At 45.4% G+C, this 17787-nt stretch overlaps 1 protein-coding gene across 1 annotated transcript in view; it reads right to left on the bottom strand.

Moving 5' to 3' along the window:
- Positions 1-6678: 6678 nt before the first annotated feature.
- PTN (pleiotrophin) overlaps positions 6679-17787 on the bottom strand; it is a 91113-nt gene continuing 80004 nt past the window's right edge. The window contains exon 5 of the mRNA XM_082240673.1: positions 6679-7320. Within this exon, the coding sequence (XP_082096799.1) occupies positions 7268-7320 (53 nt within the window). The 3' untranslated portion in view covers positions 6679-7267. The remainder of the gene's footprint in view (positions 7321-17787) is intronic.

Here is a 17787-nt window from a genome sequence, read left to right as displayed (position 1 = left end):
TCCCACCCCTCAATGTTGTGGTACCACCAACTTTAGGAAGCACCAATGTAACATACAGTAAGTATTTCAAAATTTGCATCATATAAAGAAGGAGCTGCAAATTTGATGCAAATGAAGAAGAAGAGGAGGAGGAGGAGGAGGAGGAGGAGGAGGAGGAGGAGGAGGAGACTGGATTTGATATCCCACTTTATCACTACCCTAAGGAGTCTCAAGGAACGCGGGTGGCGTTGTGGGTAAAACCTCAGCACGTAGGACTTGCCGATCGTATGGTCGGCGGTTCGAATCCCCATGGCGGGGTGAGCTCCCATCGTTCGGTCCCAGCTCCTGCCCACCTAGCAGTTTGAAAGCACTCTTAAGTGCAAATAGATAAATAGGTACCACTTTATAGCAGGAAGGTAAACGGCATTTCCGTGTGCTGCGCTGGTGCTGGCTCGCCAGAGCAGCTTCGTCACGCTGGCCACGTGACCCGGAAGTATCTCCGGGCAGCACTGGCCCCGGCCTCTTAAGTGAGATGGGCGCACAACCCTAGAGTCGAACACAACTGGCCCGTATGGGCAGGGGTACCTTTACCTTTAAGGAGTCTCAAAGCAGCTAACAATCTGCTTTCCCTTCCTCCCCCACAACAAACACTCTTTGAGGCGAGTGGGGCTGAGAGACTTCAGAGAAGTGTGACTAGCCAGCAGCTAGTGGAGGAGAGGGGAAGTAAACCCGGTTCCCCAGATTACGAGTCCACCGCTCTTAACCACTACACCACACTGGCAAACCTAGGACCTCTTTGGGGTGATGCATAACTGGCAACCTCCTTGTTTGACGCTTGGTGCTGCAGAATTTTCTTCCAGTCGTCTCCCCTTGCTTTCTTTGCCCTTCAGCAATCTCGATCTGTGCTTGTGGACTGTTTTCTGTCCCAGCCACTATTCCAGAGCCTTTTATTCTCCTGTTGAGAGGCCAGAAGGCTTGCTTATATTAGAAGCAGAGCTGATAAGCAAGCAGAGAGCAGCAATGACACCCAACCAGGCCACCCACTAAACTGCCCGTGGACAAAACATCCCTTATCATAAGAAGCTTGTGTGTGTCCCCTGCCTCACTCTGCCCTTAAAGGCTGCCAGGCGTCAGGACTAGCAGCAAGACACATAGCACTGATAGCAAGTGGAGAGAGGCAAACTGGAAAACCAGGTCTCTTGCTGGGACCCTGCAAGCATTCAGACTGAGAAGCAGGTTAGCTCGCCCATGGGGCACAGAAGGAGTCAAAGCTATGGCGCCATGCCTTAAAAATAAAATAAGAAATTCCAGCCAGATAACATGAGCAGCTTTTTTGATCAATATACTCTGGTTGATATTATAATTGTTTAAATTATAGAAGCAAATGTCTGTGACAGTCTTTGTAAAGATTAAAACACCTTCGACTGTGCAGAAGGTAAGTTTCACTCATTAGCTTCTGAATGGCGAAACATACAGAACTGAATCTGCTTCCATCTCTTCTGAAATGCTGGAGAAGGTAGCAAAGACTGCCTTCTACTAGCAGTTGCTGCAAAAGGCAGGGATTTTCAGGGCAGACAGGTTTGCTCTGCTTGCCATTTGCTCCCAGAAGGGAGGAGATAGTGAAGAAAAAGAAGTCCTATTGACAGCACGGCTGTTCCTTCACCATCACTTCCCCTCTGGGGGAAACGTGGCTGCTATTCTCCTCCTCCTCCTCCTCGTTTTGACTTCCTCAGTATCTCAGTATTACATTTACAGGAAAGTAAGTCCGAATGAATTCAAATCCAAGCCTTTTTTTAAAAAAAAATGCACATGACAGTCACCGGTGGGTGCAACTGATCATTAGAAGGAAATCAGCAGGTGAGGAGGTGAAGTTCAACTGTTTCCAGCCCTGCTGAGAGTCTCACAGAAAACTGCTGTTCCAAATCTGCTGTTTGTCTTGAGAGGAAAGCTCCTATAGGCGCCAGCGGGAGAGTCAGTCCCAATGCAAATATCATCTTCAGAGGAGAGATTTGTTTTGTCAGGATTTCAGCAGGGAGGAAGTGGTTAAACCTATTCTGCCCACCCACTGCTAAGCACTGTAAAGGTAAAGGTACCCCTGACCATTAGGTCTACCAGCACACACACACACAGTGGTTGCTTGCTTGCTTACTTATGTATTTAAAATGTGCATGCTAAATGCAAATGCAAGTGCAAAGACACATTTGATGTCAAATCTAGTTTGGACCTATGGCAGAATTGCTTCTGAATGGATGCATGCATAGGATCTACTAGTTGCACATCTGCCAGCAGCTGCCTTTGGGACAGGGCTCTTTCTTCTCGCTCTCTCCATCTCTGCAAACAGACCATTCTGTGTGTTCCTTTATTAGTAGGATTATGTATGTCTATTGATATATGCACAGATGGAAGATGTTTAAGACTCTGTGGTCTCTGCAGAGACAATCAAGAAATTTGCTCTCCTACAGTTCAGAAATATATATTATGACAAGTGAGTTAAGCAAAGGCTGTTGGAGTTTGAGAGCCAATGAGTGGTATGATGCTTAGAGTGTTCAAATCCCCACTCAGCCACAAAGTTCACTGGGTGACCCTGGGCCAGTTGCTCACTCTCAGCCCAACCTACCTCACAGGGCTGTTGTGAAGATAAAATGTGGAGAAAGACAACTGTGTGTTCTACCTTGAGATCTAGGGTGGAGCCTTCCTGGAAACACTGCAAGGGATTCTGGGAAAGCAAAATGGTTACATTCAGTGCTATTTTCTAGAAAAAAAGGTGCTGGAACTCACCATAAACACCTCTCTTGTTCTCTTATAGTGGCATTGGTGCCCACCTGACAGGTGCCAGAACTGAGTTCTGATGAGTTCTGGATGAAAAAAACAGTCCTGGTTACATTAAATCAAGAAATGAATTTACTAGCATAACTAGTTTGGTCCCAAAAGGTGTCACCTGGAAACACTGCAAAGGGATTTTGGGTCACACCCTTTAGGGCCAGAGTAGCCATGCTAAGTAAATCAATATTTTGATTTAATATAACCATTTCATTTTGGTTTTAAATGCAAATAGTTCTTCCTGGAGAAGAGACAGTAATTGCTGGGATTACAGCAGAGAGGTGGTGGTGGTGGTGGTAGGGTTAACCCTTTTCTGTCCTGGGTATGAAATCACTCATCCAAAGCTGCTATTTGCATTGGGAGGGAAGCTGCCACTAGCACTAATGGAAGGTTTCCTCCTAATACGAAGAGCAGTTTTGGAGAATTGGTTTTCATTAAGACCACAGGATGGGAGGTCTCCCCACCCCCGCAACACTTGCTGCAATCTCAGTGATTGTCCCCACCCCAGGCAGATGCTATCTGCATTTTTTTAAAAAAAAGTGTCACTGAGTATCACATTTCATTTGACCCTTAGATCACACATTACAGCTCTTTGGGCCATCAGAATGACTTGGGTCAGCCCAGAAACCAAACATCTTTATATAAATAGAAGCTGCTTTCCTCCACCACTGCCCTTTCCCTGAAAAAAGGGAAAAAAAGGTTGCCACAGAGATTGCATTGCAATGCAATGAGATCTTCCATATTATGGGGGACTCACCAGAGAAATGTGTTGTTCTCAAACCAATTACCTTGCAAAGCTTTCTCTAGATTGTGTTAAATCATCTTTCCTCGGAAGTTGTGTACAGCACCATATGCTCTCCGGGGTGGGTGTGTGGGTGTGTTGGGTGGTTCTCAGTGCTTATAACAGGCTTGTGTCAATGAAGCTAAAGTTAGAGGATTTGTTTCTTATAGACAGAACAATGTGAGGCACAAATATCCTTTGGGACAATGACTTATTGATGTGGTGAAAGTCTCAGCTTGCTTGCCCTGTGTAATGTCAAAATGTCCCTGGGAGTTGCTTTTGTAAACAGAAACACACCTTGACAGCCACTTAAAAGATTTCTCCGCTGTCTAAGCATGAGCGCAAGCCCAGTAGCATAGGGGCACTCGCAGAGCATCAACAAACACTAAAAGCTGTTGAAATTATGCATTGGCATCGATTTGTTTTGGGTCGTCGCAGGAGGAAACGGCAAGATATTTGATGGCATGAGTATCGGGAAGAAGTCTCCTCCACCTGATGCTCCCCCCCAATGGACTACAACTCCCATCAGCCCCAGCCAGAAGAGACATAGTTCAATGGTGATGGGAGTTGCAATCCAGCAACATCAACCAAGGTAGCAGGTCGAGGAAATTTGCCTTGGAATGATACTTGTAAGTGCGGAATGTGAAGCAAGCTGGAAAAATACTAGGTAAAGGTAAAGGTACCCCTGCCCGAACGGGCCAGTCTTGACAGACTGTGGGGTTTGTGCGCCCATCTCACATTTATTGGCCGGGGGCCAGCGCTGTCCGGGGACACTTCCGGGTCACGTGGCCAGCGTGACATCGCTGCTCTGGCAAGCCAGAGCCGCACACGGAACGCCGTTTACCTTCCCGCTGGTAAGCGGTACCTATTTTATCTACTTGCACCCAGGGGTGCTTTCGAACTGCTAGGTAGGCAGGCGCTGGGACCGAACAGCGGGAGCGCACCCCGCCGCGGGGATTCGAACTGCCGACCTTTCGATTGGCAAGCCCTAGGCACTGAGGCTTTAACCCACAGCGCCACCCGCGTCCCTAGGAAAAATACTAACCAACACCAATTTTTAAATGCACATTTTAAAACTCAGGGCCACTACTAAGCAAGCTATTGCTGCGAGGGATGAGGATGCGGCTGGAAGCGACAGAGGAGGCAGCACTGGCACCAGGAGATGGCACTTTCCATTTTGCCTCAGGCGGCAAAATCTTCTGGGCCTGCCTTGGCTTATGTTTATGGAAAGTGAAGAAAGCCTTCTGTAACCAGACTGTGGGTGCAGGAGGAAAACTCATGCTTGTGGTGTTCACAACATTTTGGGGTGGCTACTAGCACTCTGTGAGAAAAATAATAATGACACAGATGCCATATCCTTCAGAACAACTCTCCACAATAGCTCTATATTCAGAGACAATATAGGGAAGTGGGTGGTGCTGTGAGAATGCGGGTGGCGCTGTGGGTTAAACCACAGAGCCTAGGACTTGCTGATCAGAAGGTCAGCAGTTTGAATCCCTGCAACGGGGTGAGCTCCCGTTGCTCGGTCCCTGCTCCTGCCCACCTAGCAGTTCGAAAGCACGTCAAAGTGCAAGTAGATAAATAGGTATCACTGCAGTGGGAAGGTAAACGGCATTTCCGTGCACTGCTCTGGATTGTGAGAAGCAGCTTAGTCATGCTGGCCGCATGACCCGGAAGCTGTACGCCGGCTCCCTCGGCCAATAAAGCAAGATGAACGCTGCAACCCCAGAGTCGGCCACGGCTGGACCTAATGGTCAGGGGTCCTTTTACCTTTACCAGAGACAATGTGCCATTACTTACCAGGTCCTGGCAACTAGCAACATGGACTGAGTACTGCTATCATATGGTTCAAGATGGCAATTGCTTGACCATGGAGCAAGATGAGGGAGAGAAGGGAGAGAAGGGAGGCTGGGCCACGGAATCAGCTCTGCTGAGAGAACAGCAACTTTTGTCTCTTCCTCTCCTTGAACAGTTTCCCATAGCAGCTGGCTGTTCCAATAACTAGCATAAGTAAGAACTGGTGCCTGAATTTTCTTCTTTTTTTCTTCATCCCTCTCAATCCCTTTTCCTTTTGTGCCATGTGCCTCTTAGTTTGTAAACCCGAGGTAAAGAGCTGTCTTATCACTGATCTTCCTTAGCTGCTATGAGAACCCTTTGTGGCTGAAAGGTAAGGTTAAAAAGGCTTCAAAGAAATATAGACCGAGCTATAAGGATTGTGAATATTTGTGCATTCTTCAGAACCTTTGAGGGTATATTTGGGGTAACTTTCAAGGTACTCCCTTCACCTTCAGAACACTCAATATCTAACAAGAGAGACACCTCCTTTGAAAGTGTCGTCCAGAAACACTCTCAAAGAGCAGGGGGAAAAGATCCACTGAACTTTATTTCATGCAAGGTAGGTCTGCTTATGTGGAACTCTGTTGTTTTGTTCTGAAATGCCAGCCATCATCAATATTTCAATAGAAGAAAACTGACAGGTTTACGTAAGTCAATATAGCACAGAGAAGCTGTGGCAAGATTTACTTCCAATAAGAGGGAAGCCATGCCGTGTCACACAAGGGACAATTGCCCCCCATCATGCCCTGTTTGTGAGCTCCTGGGGAGTAGCTAGCTGACCACTAATGGAGACAGTGAACTAGGCTCGATGGACTTTTGGCCAAAAGGCAGTGTGTCTATGACTTTTAAGTCCTAGAGCTTGCTTTGCATAGAGAAGCCTTCCCCAACCAGGTGTTTTCCAGATGCTGCTAACTACATCTCCCATCAGCCTTGACCATTCACCATGCTGCCTGGGGATGAAGGGACTTGTAGTCCAAAACATCTGGAGGGCTGCAAGTCGAGGAAGACTGGCATAGGGATTTGGGTGCAGATATTGCTTAAGGACAAAGATGAACACCATCAGCACTGACCCACTGTCAACCCAGCCGGATGGGTGGGGTATAAACAGACTATTTTCAGGTGGGGATGACCTTATTAGCTCTTTTAGCATTCAGTTCGTGTTGGCAGAAAGTGAAGCCTGCCATGCAAACATATTTTCCTACTTGTCCCCTGTTCATTCATGGGAGGGAAAACATGAAACACATTAAGAAATCATTATGGACTAGAGCCTTAAGTTGTTTTATTAAAAGGTGTAAATTACAACCAAGTTAGTTATTTCAGGGCAGGTACAGTCTGGGGACAGAGACCCACTCTTGCTGTTATAAAACGTAAAAAGTCTGTTTTACACATCATAAGACGGCCAGTCTGCGCAGCATACGGACAGACCATTCTGACATCATGGAACCTCGATAGAACACGTCCTGTGGGATTTCCATGTGGGTCATAAGTCCTGCCCTTAGCATGCAGAGTCAGGCCTTAAGAAGATTGGACTCCAAAGGAGGAAAGGGGTGAGGGTGGGGATTTGGGGTGAATCTATACTTTCCAATATACAATAGTAAATCAGGTACTAAATGACATTACTGCCTTTTTATGGCAGACTTCTACAAATGCGGTTAAGGTTATACACTTAAAACACTAAAGTAAAAAATAAAAAAGAAGAAGAATAAAGAGGGCGAATTGGTACGTTTATTTCTTCCTATTGTACAATTAAGCTATAAATAACTTCTGGATAAAACGCCTAGGTGTCAATGAAACTTGTTAACCGATTACATTCGAGGAAGTCCCTTTCCCGCGTAGCCCAGCACATCTTCACTATTCCAGTGTCTTCTCCTGTTTCTTGCCTTCTTTTTTCTTTTTCTTGGGCTCTGTTGACACAAGAAAAAATGGAAGTGTTACAAGAGCATCAGAAACAACCCCACAAGGTGCCATGGCTGGACATTTGCTAGGGCCCTAGGATTAGTTAAGGAATCACTGCCCTAACAGTGGTCCCATTGCTCACAAAAGCATCCCAGAAGATCAGATGCAGCCTAAGTGAATGCTCACTTTGCATGCCTTGTTTCCTCCAGGTTCAGGGGCCATCTGCGAGTGCCTCCCAAATCCTGGTGCCAGAAATGATCAGAAACACAGCCAAAGTCAAAGAAAGAAGAAAGGTTTCTTCCCAAACATCAGGAGTGACCCTGATCCTACTTGAATTGAACTGAACTGAAAGCCTTGCAGAGTCTTCAATTTGGGTCGGGAGGAGGCAAGAGAAAGAAAAGCACCAAGGCAGACTCTCCTTGCACCTGCTCCGACCCTGGGGAAATCTAGGGCTGCCTCAACCAGCTCAAGCAAAACCCCAGTTGACTCAAATTAGCCTGAGGAGTTGCAGGATTCAGGAGTCATCCAGAGCCAGTGCACAGCCCTGCCAGTTACTAAAGCACACCTTTTTTTTCTAGTGTTATGTTTCACTCTAACAACCAAAACAGAGTTGATTTTAGACTATGAAAATGTGATAATTACACTCACTTAGAGCAGCCCTGGATCAAACTTTGTAATATCTAAAAGCTGTACCTGAACATTTTAAAAAAAAAAAAAACCAGAAATAGTACCTCGGGTTAAGAACTTTGCTTCAGGATGAGAACAGAAATTGTGTGGTGGTGGTGCAGCGGTGGCAGGAGGCCCCATTAGCTAAAGTGGTGCTTCAGGTTAAGAATGGTTTCAGGATAAGAATGGACCTCCAGAACGAATTAAGTTCTTAACCCGAGGTACCACTGTAGATATTAGGCTGCAGGGGCAATGATCACAAGTGAAAAGGGGGGAAATAAAAAATGGCAGCTACCAGCCTGATGGGTTTTATCCTACCCCCAGATCAAAAGAGAAAAATTTGTCCCTACTTTTGTGGCTTGCAGATGAGGCCATGAAATGGAGGGAGATTTGGATAGAAGATCCTGCTTCCTAGGTTTCTCCACAAGTTGCTGTTCTGAGCATATCTTCTTAGAAAGCAGGAACCCATAAGGTGGCCCATACCCTCCAAGTGCCACAAAATGCTGGGATAGTCATGAAAACCCTTAAGCCATCATGGCTTCTCTCTTAGTCACAGAGAGCCGGCCGTTGGGGGGTAGGCAGGGTAGAGGCATTGGGAAAGAGGAAGGAGGGCTTCTTCCTGAAGCCTAGTTAGTGCTTACTAGGCTTTGGGAAGAAGACTGTAGGACCCTGACAGAGCCCTCACACCTCCGTCCTGAAGGACTTGCTTTTCAACTTCCATTGCCAGGCACATGCTGGAATGGAGCGGAGAGCTCTACCCATTGAGCTTCCTCCCCGCAGGGCTTCTATCAGTCAGGAAAGGAACGGTGGTTGCCCAGTTATGCCTGTGTTTCTCGCTGCCTCCTTCAATGCCTTCACCAAGCAAGGCAGCCAGCCTTTGTTGACTTCACTCCATTTCTCCATGCCAGTTAATTCCACTGAATGAGGCAGAGCTTACTTCCAAGTAGACGTGTTTAAGATGGAAAGCAAGAGTAAGTTATTCATAGGACAGGGTTGTGCAGGGCTAGGTTTCTTAGGAGAGGTGAAGCAGTTGCTCTCGCCGAGCTCAATGAAATTGAGTAAATATGCAAAGAGTACTACTGCACACAAACACTGACCTGGGATCAAGTGGGACTTACTTCTGAGCAACCTTATACAGAGGGCGAAGCTCCAGGAGGCAATCTTCCGCATACACGTCATGAAAGTAAACGTTCCTAAACAATAATGAGACCTGATGTCATGGACTGACTGGACACAGAGGAATGGTGGGAGGCACCAGCTGGGGGACCACCAAGGGATGAAGGTTCGGAGCCTGGGGAGTGGTGGCGAGACAACAATAAATGGTCAGAGGCAGAAATCTGAGAGGAGGAGCTGTCAGAATCTGAAGTGGTAACAGGTTTTGTTGAGAAGGGAGTGTCTGGCAGAGAGAAGTCCAGAATCAGAAGCTGCAGCAGGAGAGGACGGAGGCCAAGAGATGGAGATGAGTCAGGCTGGTGAAGAAGCCAGGGTGTCTCCCTCTACTGCTGTGGCCAGCTCCCCTCCTACCTGGTCTCCCAGGACCAGAAGAGGTATGAAGAGTGAGGAGCAGAGACAGGTGTGTCAGTGCAGTCTCAGATTGCTTGGGAAAGACCCAGAGAAGGAGATTATTTAGGCAGCAATTGTAAGGTGGGGATCTTCAGCCTCCACAACTCTCTCATAGGGAGAGAAGATTTGCTGTGCTCCAGTCGTATGCAGAGTACTTTCTCTCTGCTAGAGGTAAAGAAAAGCCAGGACTCCATTCCCAAAGTCTTTATCCTCTCAACTTCATCAGAATCCAGATGGTTCTCCAAAGCAGCCTCTGTGATTTTATCTCCTCCTCCTCCTCCTCCTCAAAATCCTTGTACGGAGGTTGTTTCCATTTCCACATCACAATCTGCTTCCTTCAATTTAGTGATTCCGTGATCCAGTCTTCCCAATGATTCCTCAATTTGGTCTGAAGCTTCTGAGTATTCCTCATTTCCACCTCATATCCATCTTCTTCATCCTCTGGCTCGTTTCCTCATCTTGACCAAACATTGATCTGAACATTTTCGGTTGTTCAGTCATCATCAACTGTTTAACAATACCAATGGTCACTTATTGATCCAAAAGTACCTTTGTCATACTGGATGCTTTTAATGTTCAGGATATCATTAGGCACCCAGTCCACCTTAATCCCGGCCCCCTTAAAATCACAGCTACAATTGCACATTCCTTTCTCATGGCTAATGATGGGCAAAAGGGGTGCCCAACCCTTTAAAGCAGTGATACTGATGTAGGATAGAATGCCCCTATTTTCAGCTGAGGAATGTTGGAAGGCATGCCATCCCACACTGCTTCCTCCACAGACGTGTGCTGGCAACGGTGCCAATTTCTGGTGAGATCTCGGGATATCTTGCTGAAATCTCATGAGACCTCATGGGAACCTGCCACCACCACAGAATCCAGGCAAGGGGGGCTTCTGCAGGAGGTGGCAGCAGAGTAGGGTGGCACTTTCCCATTTCACCTCAGGCAGCGTAATGGGATGAGCCACCCCTGCAAGAAAGCAATAACCTACTCCATAGGTAGCCACAGTGATGGTCTATGGATGTTGTGGACTATTACTCCCATCATCCTTTACCATTGGGCATGCTGACTGAGGCTGATGGGATATGTAGTCCACAGCATACCTGGAGCACCACAGTGGTCTACTCCCAATGCATATATTCAATGCCACTTTATAGACACCTAATACACAGGAGGATGTTTCTTAAAATAAAAATTCAAAAAAAATATTCAGGGGCTCAGAAGCAAGGGAGGAGTGATGAGGAATAGTCTCTGGTTCAGGCAGAGGCGTTCTGATCACAAGTGCCAGCTCTACTTGGCATGCGAGGTATTGTCTCAGGGTCTAGCTTAGAACAAACCGAAAATAGCAGGCAGCTCCTGGAGAAACCAGGTCACGGCTCAGTGGAAAGCAAGAGAAAGGTTTTTACACATACATCTATAAACACAGAGACACCAAGACACCTCCCAGCTTTCCCTCCTTATTTACTGTGGAAACTGGGTTTACTTCCCTGAAAAACTTATTTGACCCTGGTTCCCACCCCCAGTCCCCTTTCTCTGCTCCACATCCTGGTTGTATTTCCCCCCTGTCTGCTAAGGGTATAGATTTTTCTTTCTTCCAGAAGAGAGGCAAAGACAGAGAGATGGCAGATGATGGAGGCCAAGCTACCGAAAGATTTATTGAGGCAAGCCGATCCAAACATGTTATAGGATCATAGAATTGTAGAGTTGGAATTTCACTACTTATATTTAGAAGCATTCATGGTAGTTGTTTTTAAATAATCTGTTGATATTATCTCATTTTGATTTTATAGTGCCTGCTATTCTTAAGTACTATTTTTATTGCTATTTTTAATGCATTTATACCTACTTTTTTGTAAACAACTTAGTTATTAAGCAGTATATAAACCAGAGTCTGTCAAGACTGGCCCGTTCGGGCAGGGGTACCTTTACCTTTACCTTTACTAAACCTTGTTAAATAAATAACTTACATAATTTGGAAAACCATATCACACGAAGTGGCAGGCCTACACTGAGTGATCTGAAATTAGGACTAGTTCTAACACTGGGCAAACTGAGATGTCTGGACCAGGAGGCAGTGGGGGCAGCAGCCATAACCTAGCTGTTCCTTCTAACGCTCCACCCACCTACTGCTTCCCAGGAAGTTCCTCTCTCCCAGGACCAAATTAGAAAACTTGTGACCAAATTAGACAACTGCATGACTTTTTTGCTCAATTTTATACCATAACTAGGGGTTCTAGTTAAACTTAAAAAACTTATGCAAGATGGAAGCCATCTATCTCTGGTTTAGGACACAATCCACCATCCCATGATTTTCTCTTGATCAGCCACAGATTAATCTAATTAGCATCCATTTCAGTTTTGGAAGAAGGCTGTTCCAGTCTAGGCTACACAGTTGTCATGGACTGGCTGGATGCAGAGAGTGGTGGGAGGCGCCAACTGGGAAACCCCCCAAAGGAACCCCCCAGGGGAAGAAGGCTCAGAGCCAGGGGATTGGTGGTGGGACAATGATAAGTGGTCAGAGGGAGAAGAGGAAGCAGACTGGGAGGAGGAGGAAGGTGTCGGGAGCAGAAGAGGCAACAGGGTTTAGTGAGCAGGAGAGACTGGGGCAGAGAGCAGTCCAGACTCAGAGGCAGACCAAGAGGCAGAGATGAGACAGGCTGGTGAAGAAGCCAGGGAGTCTCCCCTTCCTGCTGTAACCAGCTCCCCTTCCTCCTGGTCTCCCAGAACACAGAGAGAAATGAAGATGGAAATGAAAAGAAAGACAAAATGAAGGAATGTTAAGTTTCTGGGGAAGGAACCAGTGGGAAGGCAGGACCATCAGTCCTCCTCATACCTCCCTCGCTGGAGCAAGACCTACTGGGAAGAGTTGCTGTGATCATTAGGCCTGCACTGTTTTGGTTTCTTTGAATATAGAGTTAACTTCACTGGCACCAGGTGTTTTATTGCTAACCTACTCCTGACTCCGTCTCCTCACAACAGTTGATGCTAAAATTCAGGATTATTGCATGCAGTTTGTGTCACAGTATAAGCAGCTATTCTGAATGCGGAGTCCTTCATATTGACTCCTTAATGGAAGATAACAAAATCAGAACAGTCCAATGAATCAAGTTTACAGGGCTTATTGTGCAGGAATTTAAATTCCTCTACAAGTGCACTGATTTCTCCAAACGTATGTTTGCTTCGGCAGGTTGGAGCCATGATTCAGCATCATTTGTATGGCTTCCGTGGCTTTTTAGGATGCCATAACAACTCACAGTTGTTAAAACTGAGCCAGCCCCTCCTCTTACGGAGAAAAATAAATTGCGAAAAATAAAGGTAGTGCTTCGACTCTTGTTTTCCATTTGTGGCTTTAAATTGTGGGTTGCTTCTAGTCCTTGGGCACTATCTCTTCAACATAATTGCCTTCCCCCTGCTGCTTTTGTAGTAAAGGTTTATATACATAAAGTAAAGGTGATGGCTTAGAAAAGGCCGCCTGCAGCTATTCGGCACTGCTGAGCATTGCTATCAAATTACTAAGAAGTGATGCTAATCCATCACGCCTAGACCCAACAAAATCCACGGGGCTTATTCCTATGTTTGGTTAGGATTGGGGAATTCATTCCCAAGATTTCTTGCTTAACAGGTTTGTGAACTGAGCCTAGTGTTGGGATGTTGAATGTTTGCCAGCTGTAATTGATTGACCCCTGGATCCTGGCATATGACAGGTCTCTTCGTATCACCAACATTTATAAACTCTAAGTGCTTCAGTTGGCACTATAAACACGAAGCAGTCACTTAACTCTTGTGGCTTTGCTCAAGGGATCTCGGGCTCTCTGGTTTTACAAGAATGATGAAGAATCCCAAAATATTCCTTCACAATGAGATCGGCTTGGGCAAGGAAAACTGCCCCATTTCATGGTGATGGGCAGGCTGCCAACTTTTCTCTGATATGGCTGCTATGCCTTTAGCAGATGTATGGCAGGCAGAAACTTTGCATGTGCAGCACGCTGACAAATGAAATGGGAAAAGCCTCCCCTGTCGGATGTCTACTTGACCCACATCTCTTCAATTCACAGCCTACAAGAATAATGCTGGAAATCTTAAAGTCTGGGCCATGAGCAGAATACAAGCAGAATACACCAAACAGGTATCCTTTACAGAAAGATCAAGATCTACACTAGATCCAAACTACACATCTTCACGGTCCCCACAAAGCCTCAAGTTGCTCTTTCTACAGCTCTTTTCTGTGTTGCACACTGCTCTGCATTTTCCCACGTCTTTGTGTGTTGTTCCGTTCCATAGGTTTTGCAAGAAGCAAGGCTGTCGAAAACGTTGCCTGTGAGGCAATGAAAAGTACCATGCTTTTGCTGTTGTTGAAGCACAGTTAAACCTTCTCCTCTTTCTCCTCCTAAATTATTTTATTACATTTACAACCCGCTCAGCCTCTCAAAGGAGCTTAAGGCAGCAATAGCTTGGAGGCAGAGCTCGTTCCTTGTTACTTTGTGGTCTGATGTGCTTCACACTATTGGTGGTGGGAAATAAAATACTCAGCAAAAACGATACCAAGACATGGCATAAGTTGTCATCTGCCTCATAGATGGGAAGAGAGAAAACAGCACATGGCTGCCATTTTCAGCAGCAACCCGCCATTTCTTGTCACATAAAGTTCTGTCCTAGAATTCAAGCTCTTTCTGCATTCCCTTCTCCTTTTCATTCCTATATATATATATAAAACAACAAATCATAACTGCCAGAACTGAATATAGACAGTTCTTCCAGATGAAGACAACCCGTTAGATATTCTCTGCAGATTGAACATGTCCTCTTTCCCAAAGTTTCACAACAATTTCAAGCTTCTTTCACCTTCTCGTTCTTCCTGAATAACCTTCTGCAGCTTCAAAATCTGATTGCTTTGCCATTGGAGTCACCATCAGAGCGTCAACATTAGTCTAAACTCCATACCCTCCAACATTTCGCCAATTAAAATGGGGACATCCTAAGAAAAAGTGGGACATTCCAGGATCAAATCAGAAACCAGGACGGCTTCTCTAAATCAGGGATGTCCCTGGAAAATAGGGACACTTGGAGGGTCTGGTATATAGAACTTATAAGTAAATAAATATATGTTGACATAATAGAAAGATGAATGAGCACCACAACAGTTTGGAAGCATAGCAACTGTCTTCCAAAGGTTAAAAAAAGGCTGGAAAGAAATTGAAAAGAAATTTATAGTGATTTGCTAAAGTCTCCAAGAAGGCTTGCTTGCTTCCTTCTATAAAAGGGCAGTATGGTTGTGTTGTTGTTTTTTGTCATGCCAGCTGCATTAACCTACTGATAGGATCTGTGTTTTAAACTGGTGGTACAGCTATGCTTTTATTATTCCACAGGTGTGAGAATTGCCTGTTGAAAATTCCTGTGAGATGCTTACAGAGGACAAAGGATGGAGTGAAGGAGACAAGAAGGAAGGGTGAAATTAAATACAAGAAAGAAAGAAAGAAAGAAAGAAAGAAAGAAAGAAAGAAAGAAAGAAAGAAAAGGAAGGGGGTGTAGAAGCCAGAAAGGAAGGAAGGAAATGATTTACCCATTTAGAATAGTAATGAGAATAAACATTTGCTTATGCTGGATCTTTTTATCACAATAAGCATAATAGCTCCAGGCACTCTTGCTGGTGATGGGCACTGCTGAATGCCAAAATATGCCACTGAAGGAAGATGCAAAGAAAAATATATATGCATTGCTAGTTCACGCAAGCAGCACAAAAAGTGTCCTAAACTCTTCCTGAACTGAACCACTTCAGGGTGTCAAATGTGTATGCGTGTTTGATACTGTTGAATGTTCTCCCCACAAAAAAAGCTCCCTGCATATATTCAACTAGCTTAGACAATACTTTTCAACTGTGGGTCCCCATATGTTGTTAGACCACAATTGCTGTCATCCCTGGCTGGGGATGTTTGGAGCTGTGGTCCACCATGACTTGGGGACCCAAGGTTGAAGAGCACTTGTCAAACAGATGTCCCTTCTCTCTGAAGGAATCCTTTACAACATGCAATGAATTTTTTAGATGGGGAGAGCATTCGGAATATGTCCCCAGTCCTCCCACAGTCAGAAGTGGTAAACTCCAGAATCCTACCACCACCATCCACCTCATTTGACATATTGTGTAAATCAGAAATAATAAATTATTTGCTATTATCATTTATTACATTTGTGAGTTGCTTTATATTGCACAAGGCAACCCAAAGTGACTTACAACCCTCAATCATAAATACACGAGGGGAGAGGATGCATTAAAAACATCCCAGTCACTTTTAAAGATCACAGATAGTTAGGCCAAAGGCTAACTGGTTATAAAGGAATTTTTTTGACAGGCGCCTAAAGGTAATGACGGCACCAGGTGAGCCACCCTAGGGAATGCATTCCACAAATGGAGAGCCACCACTGAAAAGGCCCTGTTCTTGTGTTGCTTCTTCCATACTCAGATTTTCACACAATTGCCTTTTTTCATATATATTTTTAGAATGTTTTAAACTGATTGTAATGACATTGAGTTTGCCACCCTGGGCTCCTTTGAGATAAGATACAAATTGAATAAATAATAATAATACTTTTTTTAAAAAAAACACCTTTTGAAGCTGAGAAAATCCCTCACTTTTCTGTCTAATTACTGTGAGCAGCAGCTTATTCTTTTGATTTCTGTAATGCTAATATATACTAAATTCCTGTGAGTCCACCTAATGAACAACATTAAAGACAGAGGGACATAATAATACATCATGAAGATGCATCTAGAAACACAATAATACCACATGAAGGGAAATGCAGGGCCTCGTTTCCTATTATGGTTGTATTTTTCTAATAGGACTGATGGATGAGTTTTAAACTGATTGCTTGGGTGGGGTTTTTTTGCGTGGACAGGCAGAGTCCCCAGATCCAGAGCGGTTGTGGAATAACAACTCAAGACAATGTGCTATGTGGGTAGACCTTGGCTCAGGCATTGGGCGTTCTCCCTCCCCAGTCCCCAGCTGGGGACCTAGGGAGCATCAGGGTTTTCCAGTGTGTGGGGGGGGGGATGGGCCGGCTCTGGAGAATATATGTTCAAGCAGAGATAGCCGCCCCCATTACGCCGCCGCCACAGGGGAGAGCAATGATGACCTTTCGGTGTACGGTCAAAGCCTCCCTTCAGAAACCCCTTTAACGGGGAACCCTGGTATCGCCGCCACAAAGAGGAAGATGGACTAAGGGATTCCGCCCAAGGCCTGATACCGCCAAAGTTGTGACGTTTTGCTACGGGAAAGGCAAAACCTGCCAATGCAGGGAAATTCCTTTCCGGCCCTTTAACAGCGACCTTAACGTAGCAGCGCCCGCATACCTGTGAAGAAAAGTTAACCTGCAAAACCTGTGAAGAAAAGTTAACCTGCAAAAGAAGACATTAACTGAGGGTGGGAGAAGCTCTGGAGCCAAGTGAGGATTCCCAGGTAAGATCCTCCCTCTATTGTGTGGGCAGGTAATCCCTCCCCTACCTGGCCTGGTCTCCTTGGCAACGCTTCCCCCAGGTGGGATTGGACAACTGACTGAGGTAGGCGGAGACCTCCAGGTATCCCACCTGAGGGAAGGCAAAGCCAAGCCTATGCTGATGGAGCCGCTCCAGATCCAGGGGCTGCGCGTGTCCACGCAAAGGGCGCCCCCCGTTTTAAGTGGGGAACGGTCATTGCAATTAAGTGTTAGACCTGAATTCTTCTTTCAGTTATCAGAATCATAATTTGGGTGCTTTTACAGGGATATTGAAGGGATGGAACTCTTTCACCTCAAGGATCAGATAAACCAACTAAAACAAAAATCAGCCAAACTCCTCATTGTTAAGATGAGGCTGGCTTTTATATTTTCACCTTTGGATGTCTGAAGTATAGAATATTGAACTGTATCCATGGAAGCTCTAAGACATTTTGCTGTCTGAACAGAAACAGTAAATGGTGCTCCCTCCCCAAATCAAGCTATAAAGAAACCAAGGCCAGTCAAGTTGTTTTGGTATGTGAGGCAGATAACCTTACAAGTACCTCTTCTTGGGAATAAAAATATTGCAGTTGCAATGGCAACTAAGAGACACTACTATACACCAAGACTCACAACTTAAATACCAGTTTGCTGCTCTTTCATCTTTAAAAGCAGCTGCTCTCTATTCCTGTTTCCTGAGGCCTTCTTATGATGGCCCCCCTATTGCAAGAAGGTCTTAAGAAACAGGAGGAAAACCTCATTTCCCATTTCCCAAA

Source organism: Podarcis vaucheri (genome assembly GCF_965113315.1).
Source record: "Podarcis vaucheri genome assembly, chromosome: 10".
Taxonomy (NCBI): domain Eukaryota; kingdom Metazoa; phylum Chordata; class Lepidosauria; order Squamata; family Lacertidae; genus Podarcis; species Podarcis vaucheri.
Note: the sequence above shows the minus strand (reverse complement) of the source record. Positions and strands in the feature narration are given on the sequence as shown.